This window comes from Syngnathus acus, chromosome 22 (genome assembly GCF_901709675.1).
Source record: "Syngnathus acus chromosome 22, fSynAcu1.2, whole genome shotgun sequence".
Lineage (NCBI taxonomy): Eukaryota > Metazoa > Chordata > Actinopteri > Syngnathiformes > Syngnathidae > Syngnathus > Syngnathus acus.
The window spans coordinates 10,458,593-10,484,675 of NC_051106.1; the positions used below are offsets into that span (position 1 = coordinate 10,458,593).

The window sequence follows — 26,083 nt, forward strand, 5'->3', positions numbered from 1 at the left end:
GCCGGATGGCATTACCACTTTGCATTACGCCAACGGAGCTTCATTGACCCAAGTGCGACAACTTGTGTTGCCGAGGCTTTTACTCCCCGAAGCTTTGAAACAGCTTTACAGCAACGGGCGAAACGGGCGGGGCATTCATTCTCCGTGACGGACATTACATGGGAGTTCTGCTACGACTGAAATCTCAAATGTACTTACAGACAAGACAATTTGTGGCATTCAAATGTTACCCTGCGAGGGGTTCATTCTGCCAGACTGAGAACTTGCAACAGCTGTCAATATACCAAATATATGTGCAATCATAAAACTTTTGGAGGTGTCCAATGATCAGTGATTGATAGCTGTGCCCACCCTTCTATTGACTAAAATGTCCCTTTTTGTACCAAGTTTGGAGATGAGCGTCTGCTATGGAATTTTGAAACGTCAAAACATCCATCTTCTCTTTTTGTGCAAATGGCACGCGTCGTGTTTTATTTTCAGACTGATTGCGTGACTCGGTGTGAACAGTGTGAAAACAGAAGACTGGAATGACTTGACTTGACTGCCATTCAAGCTAACAAACGCTGCAGTCAAATGCACACGCCGTCCGTCCGTCCGTCTGTCCCAAGTGCTTAAGAAGAAAACACTAGGCAGGAGAACAAAGAGCCTCCTCCAAGAGCACACATGAATAATTCACTTTGTCAGATAAGAGTAGAGAGAGGAAATGAGACATAGATGCAGAAAGCAGAGAAAGAAAAATGTCGGTGATGCAACGAAGTAGACAGATGGACAGACGAGGATAGTCACTTACATCACGTCGTCTCATCACTTAAATTGGACTGAGGCATTTAGAATCTCAAACGATTAACAAATGTCGAACGAATGCGCTTACTTTTTAAATATGCATATACAGTCAAAATACTCTCAATTGAAATAGCACTCATGCTTTCATTGGAATTGTCAGCCCGTTCACAATCGACGTTCTTTGCTGAACGGCATTTCATGTTGTTGTTATTATTGCGCTTACTCTAATTTGATCTGCATTGAAAATACTTCCCTTAACTTTGAGGCAGGTTGGTAAATGTCTTTTTGTCTCTTTCAGAACGTCTGCGCCACAGTACAAGAGAACTTGAACAGAAATGATGTCCTTTAACATTGCAAAATAATGTTGTTTAAAATGACAATCCATATTCCCGCAGCAAGTAAGGGGAGAAAAAGGTGAGCAATAGCAGCCTATTAATATCACACTTTTTATCTTATGACACATCCATCCATCCATTTTCTGTGACGCTATACTGTGTCTTAGATTGGCTCCAATTTGTACCTTTCAAAGAAGAAAGCGATTGACAGAGAGCTTCGAGTCATTTCAATTGCTAGCGCTGGCTGTAATTGTACTTAGTAATTGGTTCGCCAGATGCTACATTGTGATACTGTGCTGTCATTTGGTACAAGTCAAGAGTCCAAATGAGTCTGTGGGAGCCGCCTTATAAAACAAAATGCCAAACTAAACCTTTCCACGCTTCTACCAAAGTAAATGGATAATGTCCCAGTGGCTCTCTCCACTTATGTAACAATCTACGGTCCTGGCAGCTCGCACCGCACTCATCGGTGCTCCGTGACAGACAAGAGGCCTAATGGATCCCACATAACTGGCTCGCAACATCCTTTTACACTAACATTGGGATGGATGAAAAAGCACCAGCGGGAGCAACATTGAGATCTTTCCGCATGAGGGAATCTTTGCATGGTGGCAAATGATATCACACACACACACACACACACACACACACACACACACACACACACACACACACACACACACACACGTACACTTCCATGGGCAAGTTGAAACATAAGCGCCTTTCAATAAGAGAAAAAAATCAAATCAAAAATAAGAGTTGACATGTTGGGGAAATACTTGTGTCCATGAAAATGATGAGTTGAGGACCAAAAACCATTCAAATAAACTAAAGCGAGTGAATGAGGTGCAGTGAGATAGTGTGTACGCATGGGGAACAGGTGTGTGAGTTACAGGGTCATTACCACCATCATTATGCTTTAATGGCACAAGTGGACGTGATGGGAACCAAAACACTCATCTCTCTCTCTCTCTCTCTCTCTCTCTCTCTTTACACCTCTCTTTAGTGCTCCTTATGACATCGCAACAGTAAATCAGTATCAAGTAGATTACTGTGTATTTGCTGTATGTGAGGTTGGCACAAATGATGACTTTTCATTTTGATCATTATACGCTTGAGTTAGGACATGTTTCTTTGTACCACGCCGAAATCCATGAGAGCTGTTGCCTGAGGGAAGTGCTTGTGACATGTGACATGCAGCAACATGACAATGGTGGAATTGGCCATATACGTACATATGTGCATGCATGTACACACAAATACCAATGCACGCTGAACAACCGGTCAGCATTGCATTACGAGCTTTCAGCGCTTCTCAGCAAATTCCCTTTCCTTGAAAAGATGCACACGGGAATCTTCTAAGATCCGACAAAAACTTTTCTAAACCTTCTTTTCAGAAGTATGTGCATGTCCTTTTTTTTTTACAGGCCTGCAACTCTTCATTGTCCGTGTTCTTTTGGCCATCCCAATATTTCAAAGTGTGCCCTTTGTTTTGCTGGACTCCCTAAAAATCAGGTGCTTTACTATTTAGAATTTTGATTGATACTAAAGGAGAAGCAAATTTGACGTAGCAGTCGTAAAGTATCATCGAGTAAGAGTGCAAATAGTGCTTGAAATGGAGTGCAAGACTGCACAGGGTTGTTATACAGTGAAAATTGGATTTTCCAAATAGTTTTATTGCTGCAGTCACTTTCATGTGATTTGTCAATGTAGCACTTAAAGTTTGATGCACTCAGCATGCACTTGCTAAGTCACTGAAAAGAGCCCAAAAAAGGTCTTAAAATGAATCCGTGTTGTAAACACTATCAGGTGCTGAATTTAAAGAGACATTCTGACTTCCTGAGACGGATTGCACAATGACATTGGGCCCCATTTCTTTGGCACTTGCCAATTTGAGGAAGTCTTCTCGACCGGGTTTTGGGAATTTGACAGACCATGCGACGCCTCACTGGACGGTCCGTCAGAACAGGGGCCCCTGTAGCGCATGACAATTTAGTAAAAGGGAGTGAACTTTAGGTCTAAGCTATGGCGCCGCTGGTGGAGCACGATTTGGCTTGATGTGTGTGTGTGTGTCCAGGCACAGGCTGACAGATTCTGTGCTCCAGTGAACATCATATTGAATGTATAAATAGAACATTATTGTTATTATTATGATCATCATGGTCTTGTATTTGGCTGCTTAGCACATTGGCTTGATAATTCAGAGACACTGCATTCAGTTCTGGCTCCGTCCCTAGTGTGTGGAGTTTGGGAATGAAGTGGGCTGCGTCCTTTCTCCAGGTGTTTGGCAGAAGGACCTTTAACGGTGTCATTATCTCTGTCTGTCTACCAGCAGCCGTCCCACTATAATCCAAGCTGCTTAAGGAGAAAGACAGATCAGCCACTGCACTGTGGACATTTCAGTCCAGTAGGATGCAAAATAGCAGCTAGCTGCAGTTTGTCATATTGAAAAGACAGCTTTGAATCTTTGAGGTACACTTTAGCCAGAATGGCACCCTGAACTGTACGTAAGTGCATCCATTCAAAGACCAGGTAAAGAGCAACGAATAGCGCAATCATGATACAGCCAGAAATCCATAGGTCGCACACTGAAAGACTCGAGGCAACATGCGTCGAATTTCAAGCAAAACGCACCTGCTGTGACGCAATAATGCAAATGGACTAAACGCATGAGCAATTTCAATAGTGTAAGCTCTGCAAGCGTCCCCATTTGAAATTGTTGAAAGACTAAACAACCCTGTAAATCAGGGGTCTCAAACTCCAGTCCTCGGGGGGGGCATTCCGACATGTTTTCCAAGTTTCCCTCGTTAAACACACCCGATTCAATGATCAGGCTCCTGCAGAACGTGAGGATGAACTGATCATTTGAATCAGGTGTGTTTCACGAGGGAAACTTGGAAAACATGTAGGGTTAGCGACAGCTAGAGATATCGAAATGGTGAGGCTGATCAACAGATGGTGGACGAAGGGTCTATGTAATACATACGTAAAATAACACGATGCAATATTTGCAAAAGGATTAAAGAATCAGCTCGAGCAGCTTCACCGAGCCAATGCACATATAGCAGAAATACAATCCCACCACAAAACTTGCATACACATTTATAGTTAATAAATCCTTTGAGAATGGTGGGAAATTTCCTGCAGCACACCTGATGACCTCACAAAAATGAGAATGTGTTGCACTGGACAGCTCCGACACGCTTTGGTTAAGTAGGACGCGGGAGGTACAGCTGACATGGTATCAGAGCTTTTTGATGGAACAGAACACATTGTACTGCGCAGAGCAGACGCATATGTTGCTGAGCGCAGGAAAACAGGTCAATGGCATTTGTCATTTACGCCTGTCAATGTTTTAGTCACGTGGGGGGAAAAAAATACTGCATGCATTGGAATGGTTATGTTGTGTGTGTGTGTGTTTGTTTGCGTATGTGCTCATTATGTCTAATTCCTGTCCACAAAGTGGCAGTTCCAAGGAGCCGTTGAAAGCAGTCACGCTCCCGTAGCTGTGCTTACTTTGTAAACACGGACAGAAATGATCAATGTTCTGTGAATAATTAGAGAGCGGCTCAGGCCAACAAAATGTGTGGTGGATATATTAGAACATCAATACTGTGAGTTAATTGCACGCAATCCATCAAACATTGTTAAAACATTTTGTGTTCTCCTTTTTTAGGGGAAAAAATTCATCCAGATCTAGTTTGTCAAACTAAATGCAAATGAGTGTGGGGAAAGTAGTTTGACAATTTAGTTGCTAATTTGATTTGACACAAATCTGTTTGCTATTGGCACAAATTGGCTGCTTGTGTGTTTGATCCTTCAATTTGAATGTGAATGGTGTGTTCATGGGGGAAAGGGGAAAAAAAAGACAACATTGCCTAGTCTTGGGATCACAATGTAATTAGAAATACCTTTGTGGTACTGGATTGTATGAAGAAACATGTTTATCATTTGAATTGTCTAAATCTATCTGATGACAGTGCAAGTTAAAAGAAATCAAATATGTCTCAGCAGAGCAAGGAGAGGCAAAGTCCGTTTAGAGTGATCTCACAGCCTTTCTTTTTAAACCATCTGTTAATCCCCCAAGGGTGAGGGGATGGGGCGGGCAGAGGGCTTCACACAAGTGCCTAACACTGTTATTCAGCTTTCTGTTATTCCTCGACTTATTTTGAGGTGCTGCAATTTATCTGCTTAGTGAACCTGTAAAGTGCATTCAGCTTGACATATCACCAAAATGCAGCTGAACGGATTTAACTGTCTGGAACAAATAACGGTATTATGACGAGTGGATTGCGTTTACACGTGTTCACAGCACCTTTTTCATGAAATCTAAGTTGGCATTAAACTCAAATAGGACTTAGCACCAAATGTAGATGAATGAAATGGCATTTTACGACCAGAAACGACACCAACGTAGACTCGGTAAGCCAAAATAATGACACGCGTAGTGGACGTTCTCTCCACACATTTCCAGGCTTCGGTAATGTTTTTTTGAAAATCCAGATTGGCATTTGGCAATAATTAACATTGTAAATGACAACAGATACTTCCATGGAAATCATCAGATTGAAAAAAGAGGTTTGTAGGCTTCGAAGCTGTTTCCTCTGTATCTCTATTTGTATCCAAGGCTTTCTCCCTCCACTTCCTAACGTACATGTGTATTCATATTAGGGCTGATTTCTGTTGTTGTTGTTGTTGCTCCTCACGTGATCAAATTCTACAAGGTGGGTGGCCTTTGCCACTTTGGATTTTGTCCAAGCCTGGCGTGTGTTCGGCTAAGCAACAATTAAAAAGTCTGCGTTGATCAAATATCCAGCCACTCAGCTCTGCCTTTCGCATCTCATCTCATTTGCCTGCATACAGTTAATAGAAGAGACAGCTCAGCAGCATGGGGCGGGCAATCTTTCTCATCACTACAATTTGACATGGCCTCAGGGGGCTGTGTCCAATAACCGGACACAGCCACTTTACCTCTGAGCCGTGCTGGGCCGGCCCGTGTCCAGGGGATCCGAATTGACTTTTTTTCCATCCGCAGCTTGTAACTGTCATCAATGATGAATGAAGTTCATCTTCTCAGAGTGCCAAATGCTTCACACTTGTGTTGCGTTGCTGCGAGTGATAGCAAGACAAACTGCATTTAGCTTCAAGATGGAAGTCACTATGTGTTAGACAAAATCAAATGGGCAGCCTCCACAATAACCCTGCTTCATTTCAAAATGATTTCATGTCGTGAAAATAACTCCTCAGTACACTATACTCATCGATTGACTTTTTCTTTTCCCCCTCGCTCGACTGAATTGTCATTGCTATGCTACCAATTCCCACTAAGTGCCATTTTTTTAACCATAGACTGAGCTCATCTTGTAATGAGCAAATCGGCGTCCTAATGAAAATATTCATCTCCTTTTAGTGTCAACACTAGCGCTCTTCTGACTCATTGTTTGCATCTTTGATTGGATCAGCATCTTGGCACATTGTCATTTGAATGGAAGCTGCCACAGAGGCGTCAGTTCTCGCGGCAGCATGGAAAATGTCAACATTTATAATCGGTGAGGAATCGGGACACGAGCAACAACACTTCCGTACAAGTTCATTTGTCAGTGTTCTAAAACTTAACAGCCGACGATGAAGGCAAACATTGCGAACGGGTGGGCGGGTTCATCGACGCAGACGTCTTCTTGCTTGGCTAAGAGATTGTTGAATCGCTTGCGCTGATCCATCATCAACCCGGCTGACTTCCCTAAACTGGTTGCCAACCAATGATAATGCAACACGGGAAGGACATGTCAACGACAGTATCCATCTTCAATTAAGTTACCTCGCATATTTTGTTGCTAGGCGACCAGTTTAAAAAAAAGTGCAAAACGCAAAGTCAGCACCACTAAAATGAATAAACAATGGCCTCTCGAGATGTCATGGCCCCCTACATTTTTCTGAATCTTTTTTTATTTTTCACTCAGCTTTGATGCATTAGTGTTCGAGGTTCCAGTGTACTTTTCTTCAAATATTTCTCTTTGATCTAAATGCATGCGAGAAAGGCGGCTTTGGCAGTTTCTCCAGTCAAGCGCACTTAAACCGGCAGGCAGGCAGGCAGGCAGGCAGGCAGGCAGACAGACAGGCAAGCCTATGAGGATTCTCCATCTCACCAGTGTGCCTCTCATCTTGTATCGTATTATTGTACGAGTATTATGAGCTTAAGGGCACACCGGGATATCAGCTTTTACTCCTCGGCTAGACTGCGATAAATGCTTAGGGTCACGGTTCAAGTCCTGCTGCGGACAATTGCAACGAGGAGACAATCTAGTCATTCACCTAGTTTGGAAGGGAATGCCGCATTTTCCCAACGTTTGCCTTTCAAACCAGAGAAAATGCTCTCGATTGCGATGTTTACATAGCTGCAGACAGGAGAGTGAGATCAAGCCAAAAAAGTGTATCGTACAAACAGAACAATGGAATGTAGTTCCGTATGACTCGTACGCAATCGTTTGGGGAAGTCAAAAGTCCTCTTCTCCTTTGACTTTTGATTGTTGCTTGAGTTGAGTTGAGTTTGGCTGCAGCTGTGCAGCTGGTGTTTACTGCGCTTCCCACAGAGATGTCATTATGCTTTATATACAGTCCATGTGTTCATTCAGCAGGTGCAGGGCTTGTTTGCAATTCTCTTTTATAGCCGCTAAATGCTGGAACGTCACAGCGGTGAACCGTGCCTCCTTGAAAATCCCTCATGTTTATGCAAAAAATCTATGGAAAAGGCTTCCCAACAGACTCTGGCTTTTCTTACTTCCTTGCAGTGGTGTGCAATGTAAGTCAAGAGAATGACAACTGTGACTACACAATGATATCCGGTCTGTCCCCAAACTCTGTCGGTTTATACGTATATTCAATTTTCGATTGTACAGCTATACAATGGATGGGTGATTTTCAGTCCATAAAGTATTTAAGACAAACATACTACACAGATAAACACACATCCCCCTGCTTACTGACCCGTTTGAATAATTCAGAAAAGGGACTTAGCGCCTCGCCTGCCTGGCAGTGGTGTCTATCTACGGACTCAGCCAACCATCATGGACATCAACATACAGCACGTGCTGACATCAGCAAAAGTAGTTTTGTAACACCTTTCCATGGCTGACTTAAAAGAGAAAAGAATTGCGTAGCCTCCCGGCAGCTAAAGTGCCTTTTTTTTCTTTCTCCCCCCGTAAGTCACCAAGATAGGCAAACACAAAGTGGTTCATGCAAGTGCCAATATTCAGTTTAGTTGAGTGTCTGGATTGACGACATAGTATTAAAGGAAGCTTTTTCATTGAAAAGATTGCGGCACAAACATAGCGCCTGTATTTCATTGACTGAAAGGGGCGCAAAAATGAAAGCGTCACAAAGAAGCTGCAAGTGAAGGTGGCATGCGCTTTCACACCTTCATATTTCTTCAAACCATGATGGATGATATTGCAGTGACGTTTTCAGCTGCTCCCTTCCTTCCACAGCAAGAATATGTCTGTGGACATTGCCCATGCTGGGAGCTCACTCAATAATAAAGTAGCTGTGACTGATGAAGCAGAATTCCGGCAATTTGGACAAGCGTCACATGCTTCATGTTAAACAACAGAAGATTGCGTTCCGTTCCTTCTTTCATGTGAGCCTCCTCCAAAGATTCTCTTTGTAGGGGGGAAGAAAAAAAAAAACCCCGATTCACTTCCATCGACATGTCACGCAATCAAACAAAATAATATTTACACTCTTCCTGAATTCACGCTCATTTGCACAGACAGCAAGGAAGCTACACCAAAGAAGAGTTAGTGTGATTGGATCAGAATGTTCTGTTTCTATGATATGTATCATGGTGTGAAAAGCGATTCGATAGAGGAGAGTAATGGCAAGCTTTGTTTCCATGGAGACGAGCCCTTTCGTACCACCTGAACCATCATGGCTTGTACTTTTCGCCGCCCCACCATCACCGTCAAATCCTTGCAAGGAAAGGTGTCAAAGTAGCCAAGGTGTCCTGTACATGCTGAGCCGCTTACAGAGACTGAAAGTGTCCAAACCAACGGGGTTGTTGCAGAACTACAGTACCGTAATGTAGGATGTGGTTTGCACACTCAAAGATAAAAACTTGGAAACTCAAAATAGCAAAACAAAGGCGGAGTTGGAGTGCGCTTTGCACGAACATAGCGGCCCTGGAGACTCTCCAATTCACTTGCTCTTTACGGCGAGGCATATTTTATTCAGCAACTCCACAAAATAGCTCATGCGACATCAGGGCTTTTATTTCGGGCTCATTGTCCAGAAAGCTTCGTCACTAAAGTGCATTTTCCTACTGTAGTATTTCAACGCCAACCCCAAAATAAAATAATAATAAGGGCATACAATATTGAGCAAACGCATCCTTCTGACGTTGTAACAATAATACGTCAAACCATCCATCCATCCATCCATCCATCCATCCATCCATCCATCCATCCTCTGTACTGCTTAGGGGTGTGTGCGCGCGCGCGCTGCTTTGGGCAAGAGGCAAGGTACACCCTGAACTGCTTTCAAGCTGAGTGCAGGGCATAATAAATGGAAGTTCTGTCTTTAAGAAGTCATGTGATTGATCTCAATTAAAAATACCATGATTATATTTTTGCACCAAAAAAAATGGCTCAATGTCACACGACTTGAAATGCGCACATGTCCGTCATTTGGAAAGCTCATACAGTAAACAGGCCTCCCTCACTGCAACGATGTAGAGCAACACAACACAGCAATTCTCTCAAAGTGCTGTTCCAATAAAAAGGAAGCAAACAATCATGGCAATTCCGCAGTCTGACTGACCTCGGATACATTTGCAAAATGAGATTGAATGTTTAGTATGGAGCAAAACAAAAGTTCTTGCCATTAGCATTCTCAATATTGTATAAAATGGCATGAAAAGAATCAGTTATCTTGGCGGCGTTAGTTAACCTTCTCTCTCTGTCTCTGTCTCTCTCTGTCTCTCTCTCTGTCTCTCTGTCTCTCTGTCTCTCTCTCTCTGTCTCTCTCTCGCACCAGTTTCAATTCTTTTTTGCACTTCCAAAGATTGTCCCAATCAATGATGTAATCTCTCCGCGGCTTCTTCACTTGTTCCTTTGCTTCCATGTTGACCCCTTAAATCCCATGTGGCTCAGCTTCCTAAATCCTTGGCCTCATTCATTTGTCTTTAGCTTTGTTTTTTGAGCCATCCTTCCCTTCGGCCTGCTGGCTCAGCGAGTATAGTGGCATTCTTTGTTTCAACCCTGTCCTCTATGCTTTGAAGGAGGAAAGCTGAAAAGGGAGAGGGGACAGGCACGGCAAACGGCCAAGTGGGAAAATGGAAGCAGAGGATGAAGATGCTTGTGCAAATCAAATGGCAGAGGGAAAGATGGATGGATGGATGCAAGAATGGATGTGTTGAAAACAATGGCCGACAACTGCCATTTTTTCCCCTTCCTTTTTTGAAGACGAGGTGAATCGCGTTAAGCCAACGGCCAAGAGCGTTTTACTTGACACAATCTGCTCCATGTTTTGTGCGGGTGGGCCTGCTCTCAACTTCCTCTTGCTCATTGATGAACAGTTGCTGCACTTTAGTTTTCAGCTCGGAGCCAAGCAAGCAATCAAGCAACGCTCGAAAATCCTTCCGTGCCAAAGCCAAGCGAGCAATAAAGATGCTGGCAATAGAAAAGCTTTTCATTCACTGCATGCGTCTAACTTGTCTGTTTTTCTTTTTTCTTTTTTAGTCAAGCAAAACGGGAGTTTCTTCCTACCAGTAACCTCATCAATGGCAATCTACTGTAACATGTGAATTCTGAAGCACATTATCCACTTCTACATCTGTCAAGGTAAGGATGATGTTTTTTTCTTCAATTGCTTCGCCTTAAGTTGGTACATTTGGGGATACAAACATGCAGTCAAAGCCACTGCAACGATAGCGGACATGGTATTTTAGTCAATAGCTGTCACTTCTGCTTCGGTCACATCGATGAAGGAAGCGTTCTGCTTGCTTTGTGATTCTTCATCTTAAGGAAATTGGGGCATCTCCCTCAACACCTTCGTGTTGCTTTGGACTCTTATGTACAAATGGTGCATATGCACTTTTCCGTTCATAGGTTGGGATGTATCGAAAGTGAAATGACCGTGGAAATGTGCTGTGCTCCGTACGCTTACTTTTCTTTTTTTTTTGGAGCTCCTGGCTCGTTAAAAAAAAAAAGCCCCAGCACACTACAAAGAAGAGCTCGGTGGTCCCAGCACATCATTTTTATTCACAAGTAAAATGCATGTATCACACACACACACCAATATAGGCCCATTAAGAGAGAGATGATCAAAAATGGTATTGCAGTATCTTCCAGTTTTACGAAGAACGGAGGACTGCTTGCATTGTCAATTAGCATGGAAATGAGAATGACCCAATTTGGCACTTATACCTCAGTGGGGATGTACCATTGTAACAGAGGTGGCCCAATTTGGATTTGACACTGAATCCCGGCTGTTTAATCAGTCACGGCTATGGAAATGAAGCTCTTGCAATTTTACTAAGAATAAATCCAATTCATGCTTAGTTTGTTTCACTTCATTGAATATTGTTACGTCTGCTATCTTTTCTCAGATGGCATAAATGATTGTTGTACGGTGCCCAATTGCTCTCCCCTGCGGCTGGCTGCTCTTTCCTTTCCAAATTCTGCTTTTATTTTCCTCTCCAGCTGGTTGTTACAATCAACCTCAGTACATCCATCCCCTGGGGATAGAGTTGACAACTGAAAGAAGAAAACAGTCAGGAAGAACTGGACAGTCACTTGCATATTCAATCGAAAGACTTATCTTTCAGAATCAGAAATCAGACTTCCTCAATGAGAGTGGAGAGGGAGAGAGAGAGAGAGAGAGAGAGAGAGGTAGGATTTCAAAGCACATAATGCCCTTATCATCACACATACGTTCATCTTTGTAATTTACCAAAGCATCACTCATAGATGTAGATGTAGGTCTGCAACACATTGTTGGGAAAGAGGGCCTCAAGCAGACACACGCACACGCACACGCACACACACGTACACACACACACACAGACACACGTACACACACACACGTACACACACAGTTGAACTCTTAGTGCTACCGTTCTGGCTGCACAACTTGTATTTTGTTAGCAGCTTTACGATTTTACTGACGTACACTGACTGGGCCGTCAAATTCCCATCTTTGGATTGATTTCTATTTTAGCCTTGGAACAGTGGAGTTTGAAAGTTTGTGTTTATCAACAGCATAATCTACTTTGTATTTATTGAACAGTGCAAGCTCAGCAACAGAATTACAAAAGAGTCATTTTACTATTTTGATTCTAGCGTAGCCACTTGATTGTCTGGGTTGTTCATTGCCCCGTTGGGAGGTGAAAGTTAGCCGCAGTCTGAAGACATGACGGCTATGGACGTGCTTTTCATCCAGGATGTCTACATGTGATTTTTTTTTTTTCTCTTTAGTTATACAGAATGATACTGTATATACATTATTTATCCCAAATGATATATATTTAATGATACTGCATTTGCAAAAACATCATTATGGGGTGTTTGAAGGGGAAAAACAACTGCAATCTTTTTTGTAATGAGGCTGTAATATAAAACGTGGAAAAGCGCTTTCCGGATGCAGCAAATGTGTGCAAGACCTTTTGGTTGACGTAGTCCATCCTTCATGGCCTGCCAGTCAAAGTGTCTTGTGAACGAGCTGACGTGACAACACGGCTGAAATTGCTTGTTTACTCTTCTTGCTTGTTTTTAGCTAATCGTCTTGCTTCGAGGGATTCCGACACAAATGAAGAGAGATCAAACAACAGATTGTCTTTTATCTTTTTAATGAAAATCAAAAAGTGCCAGCCAGCCGCACTATTCCGAGTTCACTCGAAGGCTGACGAGGTTGATGAGGGAACTCAATGTGACAACCTTGCACGTGAAATGCGTCTTTTATCATTGCATTGTGGCTGAAAATGGGAACTTACATAGACAACAGAAAGCTGTGTGCACTTCCATGAGTTCGATGGTCACCGTGCGATTTCACAGCTTGATGATGTGAATTTGGAGAAAAACACCATCAGAATGTCCATTTAGAAACCAATGATTTAAGGGTAGCGCGTACATAATTGTGTCAAGGTAATTATGAAACTATTATATACATTACAGTCAATAAGGACATCCAATTTTGTCTGCTTTCTCTCCGAGGCCAAAGAGGATGATAGGTCTGGTTAATACTTGCACGAGAGAGCGACTGGGTTGCCCTGATCTTAACAGGGAGCCGAGCCAGCCCAATACAGTGCTGCTGCTTCCAATCCCGGATAAATACGGAAGGGATCTGTCCAAAACCCAGACCCAAATGGCAACCCAGAATTGGGAAAAGAGCTGAAAGAAGCGAGAAACACTCAATTATTCATTGTTTTTAGCTAATCGTCAATTATTCATTTAAAAAGAAAACCAAAAAACATATCGGTTTTTACAAAAAGTGAATGGGCTCTTGTGGGAGGACAAGCTCCTGTTAAATTTACCAGCATCATGAAGGAATATTGGCAATTCATCAGCCAACAAATTCATACTACCACCGACGGGGAAATTCCATCAAAGTCAAACATCTCTTTTACATCTATCCTGCTTGCTTTGATGAATGGTCAGGAGGTTTGGACGGACGGATGGATGGAAAAGAAAGATGAATGAACCGTGAAGTTGCAAATGGATGGCTGGTAGGTCAGCCAAAATATGTGATGTGCAAGTAATGCTGTGTCTGACCTTTCCATCACCCTCTTGTAACAAATTCCAGTCAAAGCAAATGTCTAGTTATGTTGTCAATTTCATGTATTTCCTCTTGACCACATCTCGTTTGGAAAAACATGTTTTTTTCAATTTATTAAAGCCCTTTTGGGTCTGTTATTGATTCGGCAATATTCCGTTTGGTTCTTTCCAAAATGTCCATGTGACCAATTTTCTCATCTCCAGTTGGCTGTCATCTATGACCTCCCCTTTACCTCTCACTTGCTTGACTTTACGTGCTAATGTGTTTTAGTCTGCACACACAGTTTCTCTCTCTCTCTCTCTCTCTCTCTCTCTCTCTCTCTCTCTCTCTCTCTCTCTCTCTCTCTCTCTCTCTCTCTCTCTCTCTCTCTCTCTCTCTCTCTCTCTCTCTCTCTCTCTCTCTCTCTCTCTCTCTCTCTCTCTCTCTCTCTCTCTCTCTCTCTCTCTCTCTCTCTCTCTCTCTCTCTCTCTCTCTCTCTCTCTCTCTCTCTCTCTCTCTCTCTCTCTCTCTCTCTCTCTCTCTCTCTCTCTCTCTCTCTCCCCCCCCCCCCCCCCCCCACTTTTAGCACACGGTCTGGATCTTTCAGGGCAGTTTGGCTGTTGAGACCAGCAAGCTGGCTCACTCATCTTGCATTTTGCCACTTCTTTGCGTCTGTTGCAGTGGGAGGGACAAGAGGTAAGAAGAAGAGTGAGGCACAGATGACAAGACAACTTAGTTGGGATATCTTTGCTTCATAGCAAGCATGGCTAAAGATCAGATTGTCTTAAACCAGGGGTCTGGAACTCCAGTCCTCGGGGGGGGGGGGATTCAATGATCAGGCTCCTGCAGAACGTGAGGATGAACTGATCATTTGAATCAGGTGTATTTCACGAGGGAAACTTGTAAAACATGTAGGAATGCGGCCCCCCCCGAGGACTGGAGTTTGAGACCCCTGTCTTAAACGGACAGATGGTGTTGGTCATTCATATGTGAAATAGCATATATTGATTTCATGCATTGGTCTAACTGAGATGAGCATGGGCGCAGAGAAGCCTGCGGTGCTTCTGGCCTTTGCTTTTGCATGCTGGAGTTCTCACATGCCTCCATTAGTAGCTGTAACTGACCATTTTCTTTTTACACTTAGTGTTCTTGAGCCCACATATACCCAATCATGACCTCACCTTTTTCGAATTGCAAACGTTCCAAATGTGTATTTTTGAGCATTCCTCACCTTTCACAGTCTTTACTTGGCCTTGTCCCGCCTTTCTTGGGATGTATTGCAGGCACAATATTCCAAATGAGAAAATATTTGCGAAAACCTCACTAATATTGGGGTTTCTGATTGCAATAACAAGGTGACCTAAATCCGCATTTGAAAAAAGAATTGGCAGAATGTTTTTGGGGATTAGACATGCAACGCTTAGAATTTGTGCAACTCCTGCTAGATAACTGTATATAGCTTTTACAATTCATTTGAACAAATGTGCATATAATTCCATGCAATTGTGCTTTCTGCGAGATACTATATATTTCTTCCCGATATAGTGCTGTCATTTCTTGTTTTGGTTTTTTGGTATCGTGAGTGCATGTCTTTCTCTCATCATTCCTGACTAAAAGTTGTTGGCTCTCCTCGCTATCTGGCCGTGTTGTTTTTCACACCCGAGGCATTGGCGGCAAATGAAGTGTATGAAACAAGATGTGAGGGTAGCCATACTTGTTTGCTTTACACTGAAAGGCCCACGGCATCGGCACAACTCATGGATGAATGACGCAAATGAAAAAGGACATTCAAGTTGGAAGATGGTTTTTTTTTGTTGTTCTTTTTTTTTTTTATGGCCTTCACAACCAGTCATGCCGTTTTAAATGACAGAAGCACCTAGACATGTCATGTAATACCATTTGATTTGAAATAACCACACTGTTATTTGCTTTTTCCACACTGCAAGGGTTTTTCTTGTGCATACAATTGTGTTTTAACCAGATAGTAGTAGGTTGACTGATGTGCCAGAGCAACTTGTATACGTACATCATATGAGCTCGCCTTCTGCCCGTTAATGTGTATCTTTACGTAATAGTGAACTCCTTCCCATCAGTGTGTTCAGCACTTTCTCCCTAACTATATGAGCTCTCCATCTGCTCCTGAGCAGGTATTTTGGTGTGTGTGTGTTTGGGGGGGCTTGATAACTATACAAACAGCTGCATGTTACTGCTGGAATGCCACTTCAAGTAAACTCCCGCTCTAAGCAGAGAGAAAAAGAGAGAGAAATGGCACAAAGGCATTCAGGCTGAGAGAGAGAGAGAGAGAGAGAGAGAGAAATGGCACAAAGGCATTCAGGCTGATTGATGAGGAAACATATGCAACTCTATTTCTAACCTAACGTCACACTGTTTAACAGTACGTTATGTTTTTAATTATTAGCCATGTTTGGAAGACTTTTAGACATTGTTTATCTTAACCCCAAAAGAGAAGCAAATAGAAAATGTGCTTTTGTCTCAACTTTGTTCAATTCTGGATGCAGCTGCATTCTTTCCTCCAGTTGTTTGGACCATTTTGTAGAAAGGATGTGGTCGAGGATAAAACATCAATACTTTTAGTAAATGTGAGAAGGGGATGAAAACATGTTTTTGAAAGTCACGGTGCGTTGAAAAAAGGGACTGAGTGTGATTTCCATCATCACTGATGTTATTTGACATTTAATTCAGGCTTTTATGTTTCACAAACATTTGCTGATGCGCTTTTGGAGTGAACAACTGTTATCCTGAGATTCCCCCATTTTATTTTTAATACTACCATTTGTCAGACAGCTTGTAGCCGGTCCCCTTCCTGGCCTCAAGCTAACTGGCTCTTTTACGACATCCCTTGCTCTGCACGCACGCACGCTCATCTTGGCCAGCTCCCCGATGGATGCTATCATTTTTCATGGTCTCGTCCTCCGATCAGTTACCAATCAGCGTCCTTCTTTTTCTCTCTGCCTCATCTCTTATTGAGCAGCTTGTTCCAACATTCTAGGGTTGCATCAGCCCCATCTCTCTTTTCACTTTCATGGCTCAACTTTAATTGTCTTTCTGCCTTTCAACAGATGATCAGACTTCCTGGAATAAGGACATCCTTTCAAAAAAGATCTTGCCTGGTCGTAATACTAGAACCCTCACATTATGTTCAAATTCCTCCTCTCCCACCAGCATGATCACGTTTCCTTTTTAGATTTGCTTCATTGAAACCGATAAAAGAAACAAACATTTCCCCCAAAATGTCCTATTTAGATGGTGCTGGGATTGCTTTTTCACCTACTAAAAGTACATAACAGCCTGTGGTAATATCCTGTCATTTAGTAACTCTTGGTCAATCATCGTCAAAAAGCAACAATTGAGATCCAACTGAACATTGCGGCAGCATATGCCATTCGTTTGGGTTTGATGTGTCAATTGACTTTTGATAGACACACATGAGGCTTCATGAGATGTTGCAGGCAAGGCAGGCAAGGCAAGGCAGGCAAGGCAGGCAAGGCAGGCAAGGCAGGCAAGGCAGGCAAGGCAGGCAAGGCAGGCAAGGCAGGCAGGTATTTTGGAGCAATAGGCAAGGCAGGCAGGTATTTTGGAGCAATAAGGCAGGCAGGTATTTTGGAGCAATAGGCAAGGCAGGCAGGTATTTTGGAGCAATAGGCAAGGCAGGCAGGTATTTTGGAGCAATAGACATGCATGCGCACTAACCAGCATTTAGCCTAGTATTTGTGTGGTCGCTCGCGCACACACACACACACCCGCACGCATGCACGCACGCAAAGTGCTGATCTGTGTTTAACCTACATACTCAGGTGATTAGCCTATAGCTGTTGTGGCTGTCACACATCAAAAGCAACAAGCGTGGTGCTTTGAGTCTGCCGTTTAAGTGGATATTATGTCATGTAGCTTATTTTTTTCTGAATTGTTACATAAATAACAGAAGGCTAAGGACATCAATATTTACCTACCAAAGGCAATTCCAAATAGTAAAATCATGGTGAAAACTGTTTGGGCTTTGGTCAGAGACTTGTGGAGGGAAGGGAGCAGTGAAATCAGGCTACAATCCATCCCGTTAACAGTTTGAAAATGGCAAAGGCTCCCTTTAAGCTGGTGAACGATCGATCGATCGATCGATCGATTCGCTCTCAATACACTTTTCCCAATTGCGCTGTGATTGTTTGACAATCAATACAGAGTGTTGTTCACATTTTGCAAGTCAGCTGCCATTGAATTCCAGCCCCTAGCACGACCTTGAACAGAATAAGTCATACAAAATAGATGGACTGGATTTGTATTGACTGCAGTACTTCTGTTGCTCTTCTAGTTTCTATGCTCTGTATCTTATTTCTTATTGAGTTTTTTGGTGGGCAATAAATATTACAAGGTCTTTTTTTGAGCCAGTCAACATCCCCCCGCAGGCTGGCTGTGGACCAACACCTGCAATCATCTGTTTCAAAGAATGACCGTGGCTGAAGTGTACCTACCCTGCAGCTAAGCTCATAGGGGAGGAGAAGAAAGCTCTTTATTTATACATTGATATCAACCGGCTCCAACACACAAAAAGCAGTGGAGTGCAATGGAGGAGGCTCTTGGGTCCATAAATGCTCATTTATAATTGAAGACGGCCGTGTCCTCTCTTTCTCTAGGTTTGTCATAACACCGGTTTTCAGTTAAATAACACAAACTTGGTATGCAAGCTCTTCTCTAAATGCACGCTGATTAGTATTTTCGCCTGGCAGTGCAGAGGTGCAGGGTTGGAGTCCGGCGCCAGAGTTTGCATGTTCTCCCCGTGCCTGCCTGGCACATTCCAAAAATGGGTGGCCTTTGTCTTTGCTAAGTCTGCAAAGATAAATGATGATGGCGACCGTTACCCGGATACATACATAAATGGAATAATCGGTGACATCCTACTGCAGCAGACCACAAAAATGAGTCCAATTAGTTTCAGTCTGACGGCCTTGGAAAAGCAAGCAAAGGCTGTCTGCTGATGTTTAAGGATGTAAGTGGCAAACATTGAGAAGAGGAAATATGCCAAACTATTCTTGCGCTCTTTTGAAAATATTGTTTCAGGTGTCCGTGGTGTTAATTGCTCACACGGTCACTTGAAGGGCTGTCAGAGGCACCCATGCAGCACAATAGGAAATGAGATTGCGGATAGACGCCAGAGGGAGAGATGAATGCTCCCACGCTTTCTAATTTCCCGACGGCATGTGTAAGGAATGTGTAATTACACCCTAGCCTCAGAATATGTGTACCTTGCTATTCAATGTAACATTGTGCAGCGAGACAAAGAAGGTGTGCGTGCGCGTTTGTGTAAATGTGCATAGGCGCAATGGGCTTTGTGCCTGCGTTGCGTTCTTATGTAAGCATGAAGCCTCCTCATGCCTCCAGGATGATGATGGAAAGTGTTTGTCATACTCCCACCACTTTGTGTCATTCTCCTCCTCTCTCTGCACCATTCAAAATCCCTCTTGCACTTGCCTCGGCAGGCATTTCCACCATCACGTTCAAACAATGCATTTTGATTTCCATTTGTTTTGCGCTTTCATTTCAACATCTGTATGCAGCGTTTGTAACGCTAAAGTGAGTCAAGCTGGTGCCTTGGCGCCGGCAAATGAGCCCAGATGAGCCATTGGGCCGGAATCTGGCCCGCCCGGCTCATCTCATTCCATCATTTTATATCAAGACATATGATCAACGTTGTTACTCGGCTTAACTTTGCGGATGCAACCGCCACGGAGCGAACGGCACATTTCAGTGTACCGTCGTAACCAGCCAGCGTTTTCTGGAACTTGAAATTACTTAAATGGATGCCTTTTTTCAGGCCGATGAAGGCCTTGTGTTTTTGTCTTCCTTTATGGTAGCGCTATTGAGCAGGAAGCCGAGCGGATATTAGACCTGCAGATCACTGGCAAGATTGGAAGTGCCTCACGGGGCTGCTTTTCTTTGACTTTTGTATCATTCAGAGTTTTAATGAAGCGAGTTGAATCTTTACCACAGTCATATTTTAAGTAGATGTCCTTGGCGTTAAGTACAGAGTGCTATTGCTTTGTCCACCTTTGTTTACCTTTGAGTCATTTGTGTTTTTCTCCGTTCTCAACGAGGTGTTTGGCTTGAATGGAGTTGAATGGAGAAGATTTTCTTTGGACGGCAAGGCATAATTCAACCATTTTCTAATATTTCATATCCCAACTGACTGTTTGCCACCTGCTCACAGGGCGCACTGATAAATATTTGTATATCATATTAATAGCATTAACTGAGCGTTAAGGATCAGAACATAACCTCCACACTTTCTATGATGAAATTGTGTTTTGTTTTGTTTTGCTTGCTTTAATTGGGCCCGCCGCCGTCATATCTGCCGCATCATTTGCTTCTTCATCATTTTTATACTTGGAACATTCAAAGTTAGAATATTTTCAATGAAATGTCTTGAAAACCTAATCATCAAATAACTATTACACTACAATCAATAAAATAAAACAAAATAGGGACGTAATAGTCTGGAAAGCACTTTAAGTATCACATTAGGGCCAGCAGCGGTGTACAATTGCAAGCCTTTTTTTTTTTTGATGCTTCCTGTTTTACGGGCTCAATTACTTCTCCATTTAGACTAAATGCATACTGTGAAGTGTGTTTAAAAGTGGATCCAAGAGCAATAATTGAGTATGTGGACATACTATGCCATACATTATGTGGACTTGCATTTGACGCTGGTGTCTGATTGTGTGTTGCTCCTCATGTAGTAAGCGCAGTCATTCAATGAAGACTAATTGGGATGCATTTAAGCAGCTGTCGACCCCTGTTGTTCTTCAAAGGGCTATAAGGTGTGTTCTAGCTGAGACAGGAAAATAAAGGCAGTGAGTGGAAACAAAGGAACAGGAAGGAAGTTGCGTTTGCTAGCTTGCTGAACTCCTCCTGGTCTACGGATGGCTTGTGAGGAATAGAGCATCGAATGTATTATGACAGTGTGGATGCCTTGACTAAAAAATGACAAAGATAATGGTAGCCTCCAAAACAAGCATGGCACTCGCTCTGCTCGTGTTCAAGAAGATCCCAAGTGTTTTGCCAGCTCTGGAGATCCACTTTAGCGCAAGTACTTGGCACTGCATACTGTGTTGTGTTCACTTGCGTTATTGGATCAGACTTGTTGTTGGCAAAGTTGAAGTGCAATTATCTTCATTCCCTTACAGTAAATCCTTAACTCCATCCATCTTATTGAACCGCGTTGTCGTTTGCTTCTTGCGACCTGCAACGCCTCAGGTGACATGTTTTAATTCCATGAAGTAAGCTACAGTACTGAACATGAACATTTTTCTTTGCTATTCGCCACAGACTTTCAAATACGATTTATTGCTGTTGTTGCAGCGATTTTACAAAACAAAACATCAAGTGTGGAAAAGCTGCAGGGGGAGCATGTAAAGTCTCCAAAAATCTCCAGTCAGGGGTTTAGAGAGTATCAAAAGATTTGGATTGCACAGGCACTTCCAAACTGCCATTTTTCGCTGCCAAGTCTCGCTGTTATCCCAATGAGATTTTTTTTTCCCACCCCCCTGCAATGAGATTTAAATGCAGACTAAGATCAGTTTCAGCATGTGGCGCTTGCTTGTGGAGAATCCATTTGTGCTGCCATCAGTAGACAAGCCAAGAGTAAAACAGGCTTGCTCGGAGAGCCCCGAGAATGAAGGAAAGAAGTGCATGAGGCCGCCTGCACCACCCAAAAGCGTATTTTATGCCCCGCTGCAAACATCCCAAACAATCTCTTCCATATACGACATAATCCCTTTGGCTAATTCACAATTGTGTTTGATCCGAGTCACGCCGCGTGCCACCGCTCGCTAAAGTGTATTTTGTACGCTATGTTCCGTACGTGTGCGTGTGACCGAGTGCAAGCGAGCCCTTCTATTGCTGTTAAGGCTTTATTGCCCATGCTGGCTCTGCTACGTATTCTAGTTGATGGATTACAAGGTAGCGGAAGCGTGCATGCAATACGGGTGTCACCCTCTCTACCTGCTTTGGTCTTCGTGCAATTCTTCTCTCTTCTCTGACATGGCTATTCACACTTGAGCGCTCATTTTAATTAGGGGGCCGTCTGATCTCTCCTTTTTCTCTGGCTGCTAATTCTCCCTAGTTTACTTTCCATTTCGCCTTCTTCGCTCTCATTAAAGCCCTTGCTGGGTGCGTTTAATGAGCTCATATCTTTTTTGGGTGTCAGAAGGGTCATGAGCCTGCTCTCATTCGGTGTACTTGCAAGTGCTTGTGTGTTCGAAGGCACTCCATGTAATGCCTTCTTTTACTCTTTCAAGTAAAAAGAGAAATAAATGCAATTTGACAGCGTTGTATCCATCCATTGAAGCTACTTATTCCAAGTCTCGCTTGCAGCTTTAGTAGACCATTTCTTTTTGACACTCATTATAACATGAAATTCCAACGGTCCATTTCTACGCTTTTCTCCATTTTTTCTTTTTGGTCTCACTCTGGCAATCACTAATTCAGGCAGTAGTTGTGTGAGTGCGCTTCTGAATGTGGCATTCACCAGGTCCGTAGCCTCATCTTCTTCTTTTTTCTATTAGGTCAAATATATAACCTGAATCAATGAATACAGATATCTTTTCAGAATGTCCATCCTAAAAGAGTTGAAGTGACAAAGTAGCCTCATTGTGGGATTCCGACTCGAGCGAATGCCCATTTGGGGCTTCATTGTAACGTGCGAGCGAGCACATGTGCCTGTGATCCCTTTAATCCTAGTTCCGCCCGCCATGTCCTTCAACGTGTGATCAAGGTTGTCGTTAATGAGTAGGTTTTCACTGGCTTCACTCCCATTCTCTCCGTTAGCCTGTGTTGATAAACTACCAGCTTGGCGGATGTGTGTGAGTGTGCGTCATGTGGTCTTGGTAAAGGCGTTTTATTTTTTTTGAAATAAAGTTCTCGCATTGAATCTCATTTGGTGGTAATGCTGCAAGACTGCCTCTTTCTATACTAGAACTATAATATTGTGACCACAGCTAAGGTTGAAAGTACACTCTGTTTCATGTGCCAGAAGTCATATGTATGTCTCTGTGCGTCTTTGATTGTTCAGGTGTCCAGTTGACAAGCAGGGACCATGGAGAGGCTTTTCCTGTTTGTGATGCTGGCGGTGGCCGTGGCGGTTCGTGCACAGATCTGCCCAAAGCGTTGCGTTTGTCAGATCCTGTCACCCAACCTGGCCACACTCTGCGCCATGAAAGGTCTACTATTTGTTCCGCCAAACATCGACAGGCACACGGTGGAACTGAGGCTGGCCGACAACTTTGTCACCAGGTAAGTGTTGCGGGACTTCTCATTCCCTTTTGACCCATTACTGTTGATTGTGTACAAAAGGCTTCAAATAAGATTGACCCAAAATATAAAGAACCAAATTAGAAGTGAAATGTGTCTCATCTGAATACATGTCCATCCAGTGACTTTAGTATGAATTTTCTAGACCGTTTTAACTTGACTGTAGCATTTGAAGTCACGGTCAAAGTATGGGCGAGACTAAACATTGGGCTGGCTAATTATATCGAGAAGTTGATGGAAAAAAATAAATCTCATTAGGCAAAAAGGATCAACTAGAATGATGATGAAGCGCATTCAATTCCTTGGGGGGCATTCCACTTTTCCAACGACGGGCGTGAATTCAAAGAAACTCCTTCTATTCAACCAAATGAAGTCCAAAGTCAGTTCACAAAAGGCCAAAGAGTTTCAAAATGATGTTGCGTATTCCTGATGATTTCCTTTCTGTTGTTTGCATGCATTTTTGCTTTTGCATGCAACTTCAGTCAATGTGAACAAAGTGGATCACTTGTGACTTGAAAAAACATGTCGGATACCTGCAGCCACATGTATGCAGGCTGCTTTGATGGACAGGGCGTCCGTCATCATGCTATTTTCTGCCAAGTGCATAGTATGGTGGCGGCATGTAGTGCGACGTGCTTCCAATGGAGTCAACCTACGCACGTTATTTGGTGGTTTCATTCAGACGTCTAGATTTTGCAGAGCCATTCTCGCTCGTTTGTACAGAATGAAAAATGGAGTACAGAGAAGATACCGCTTGTTGAAGTCAATGACTGGCTGGCCAGCCAACAACCTATTTTCACCAGATGCTTCTTCACTAATAACTCTACCGATTGTCTTCAATTGAATTGGCCATGTTGCCAATAAGGCTGGAATTCTGCAGCAATGATGGTCAAAGTTGAGCCCGCTATCCTTTAACACTGCATCTTTCTGTCTCAGTGTAAAGAGGAAAGACTTTGCAAACATGACGCGGCTTGTGGACCTCACGTTATCCAGAAATACCATCTCCTACATCACACCTCATGCCTTCACTGATCTGGAGAACCTCCGAGCTCTGCATCTCAACAGGTAAAACTTGACCTTGACTGTTGTACTTGAGAGCTGCTAACTAACGGCTGTGATGATATAACAGTAATCGGCTGACAAGGATAGGCAACGACACGTTCAGTGGCATGTCCAAGCTCCACCACCTGATTCTGAACAACAACCAGCTGGTACTGATCCACCAGGGAGCGTTTAATGACCTGCTTGCACTAGAAGAATTGGATCTCAGTTATAATAACCTTGATTCCATTCCATGGGAGGCCATTCAGGTAGGAGTCTCTCTCTCCGCTAGGTACAATTTGGGTTGAATGTGTGTCATGAGAAATGACAAACCTTGTGAAATGATGAAATGGTGTCCCTCCACCAGAAAATGACAAGCCTTCATACACTGAGTTTGGACCACAACATGTTGGACTTTATCCCAGAGGGGACATTTTCATTGCTCCAGAAACTCAACCGGCTTGATGTCACCTCAAATAAACTGCAAAAGCTCCCACCTGACCCTCTCTTTCAACGAGCACAGGTAGGTCAATCAAAGTATTCTGCGTGAATTGCAAATGGAAGTGTCACTGGATTGCAACCTGTTGTTTTCTTTTCTTTTCGAGGTGTTGGCCAACTCTGGGATCTTGAGCTCCTCAACCTTTGCACTATCATTTGGTGGAAACCCGCTGCATTGCAACTGTGAGCTACTTTGGCTGCGAAGGCTTAACCGAGAGGACGACTTGGAGACGTGCGCCTCACCTCAGCACCTCTCCGGACGCTACTTTTGGTCCATTCCCGAGGAGGAGTTTCTGTGCGAACCCCCACTCATAACGCGATACTCCCATGAGATGAGGGTCCTCGAAGGACAGAGAGTGTCACTCAGGTATCCAACGCTAACCTTCATTGCACTATAAATCATTTCATCCGTCAAGAATTTGCTTTGATGACGTTTGGACCTGTCAACAGATGTAAGGCCAGAGGTGACCCAGAGCCAGCGATACATTGGATATCTCCCGATGGCAAACTGGTCTCAAACTCCTCCAGAATGCTGGTCTACGTCAACGGAAGTCTGGACATCCTCATCAGTACTGTAAAAGACACAGGCTCTTTTACCTGCATCTCCTCCAACCCTGCTGGCGAAGCTCACCAAACTGTCGACTTGGTTATCATTAAACTCCCGCACATCTCCAACAACACCAACAACATTCAGGAGCCTGACCCAGGATCGTCTGACATTTCCACATCTACCCGTAGCGGAAGCAACGGAAGCAATGTGACGGGCGACGTGAAGGGTGGAGTAGAAAAGAGGGTGGTGAGCGCCGAGGCCACGTCGTCGACGGCGCTGATCAAGTTTAACTTCCAGAGGAATATTCCAGGTATCCGGATGTTCCAGATCCAATACAACGGGAGCCAAGATGATTCACTTGTGTATCGGTAAGTCATATTCAGAATCATTATGATTCAGTCCTAATTAGGAATCATGAATATTCACAATCATTTTTCATCTCCCCACACACACAATTGGACAATGAAGACAAATACCCAAAGATCTGGGCACTGGGGAGGTGGAGGATGACACGCCTGAGCTGTATAGATCACATTACTACATGCACATTTAATAACCATGTGGGGGGGGGGGGGGGGAGAGATGATTTGGATTTGGACATGAACAGATAACTCTGTTACATGAGGTTTACAAGGGTACCATTAAATACTGCATGGCCATGAAAAGAGTAACCACAACCATCGGAAACAAGGAAATACTAGGTTTCAAGGATCAACTTTTTAAAGAATGACTACCATAATCAGGCTAGATCGATACTGTGACTTGGTCCAATATATTGCGGTTCATATCCATGTTCCAACAAGCCAATCGC

General features: G+C 43.3%; 1 protein-coding gene across 1 annotated transcript in view; it reads left to right on the top strand.

Moving 5' to 3' along the window:
* Window positions 1-26,083, top strand: part of lrfn5a (leucine rich repeat and fibronectin type III domain containing 5a) — a 40,767-nt gene that overhangs the window by 5,244 nt on the left and 9,440 nt on the right. The window contains exons 2-8 of the mRNA XM_037241732.1: window positions 10,850-10,953; window positions 22,954-23,165; window positions 24,120-24,248; window positions 24,313-24,493; window positions 24,592-24,747; window positions 24,830-25,089; window positions 25,173-25,640. Of these exons, the coding sequence (XP_037097627.1) occupies window positions 22,969-23,165; window positions 24,120-24,248; window positions 24,313-24,493; window positions 24,592-24,747; window positions 24,830-25,089; window positions 25,173-25,640 (1,391 nt within the window). The 5' untranslated portion in view covers window positions 10,850-10,953; window positions 22,954-22,968. The remainder of the gene's footprint in view (window positions 1-10,849; window positions 10,954-22,953; window positions 23,166-24,119; window positions 24,249-24,312; window positions 24,494-24,591; window positions 24,748-24,829; window positions 25,090-25,172; window positions 25,641-26,083) is intronic.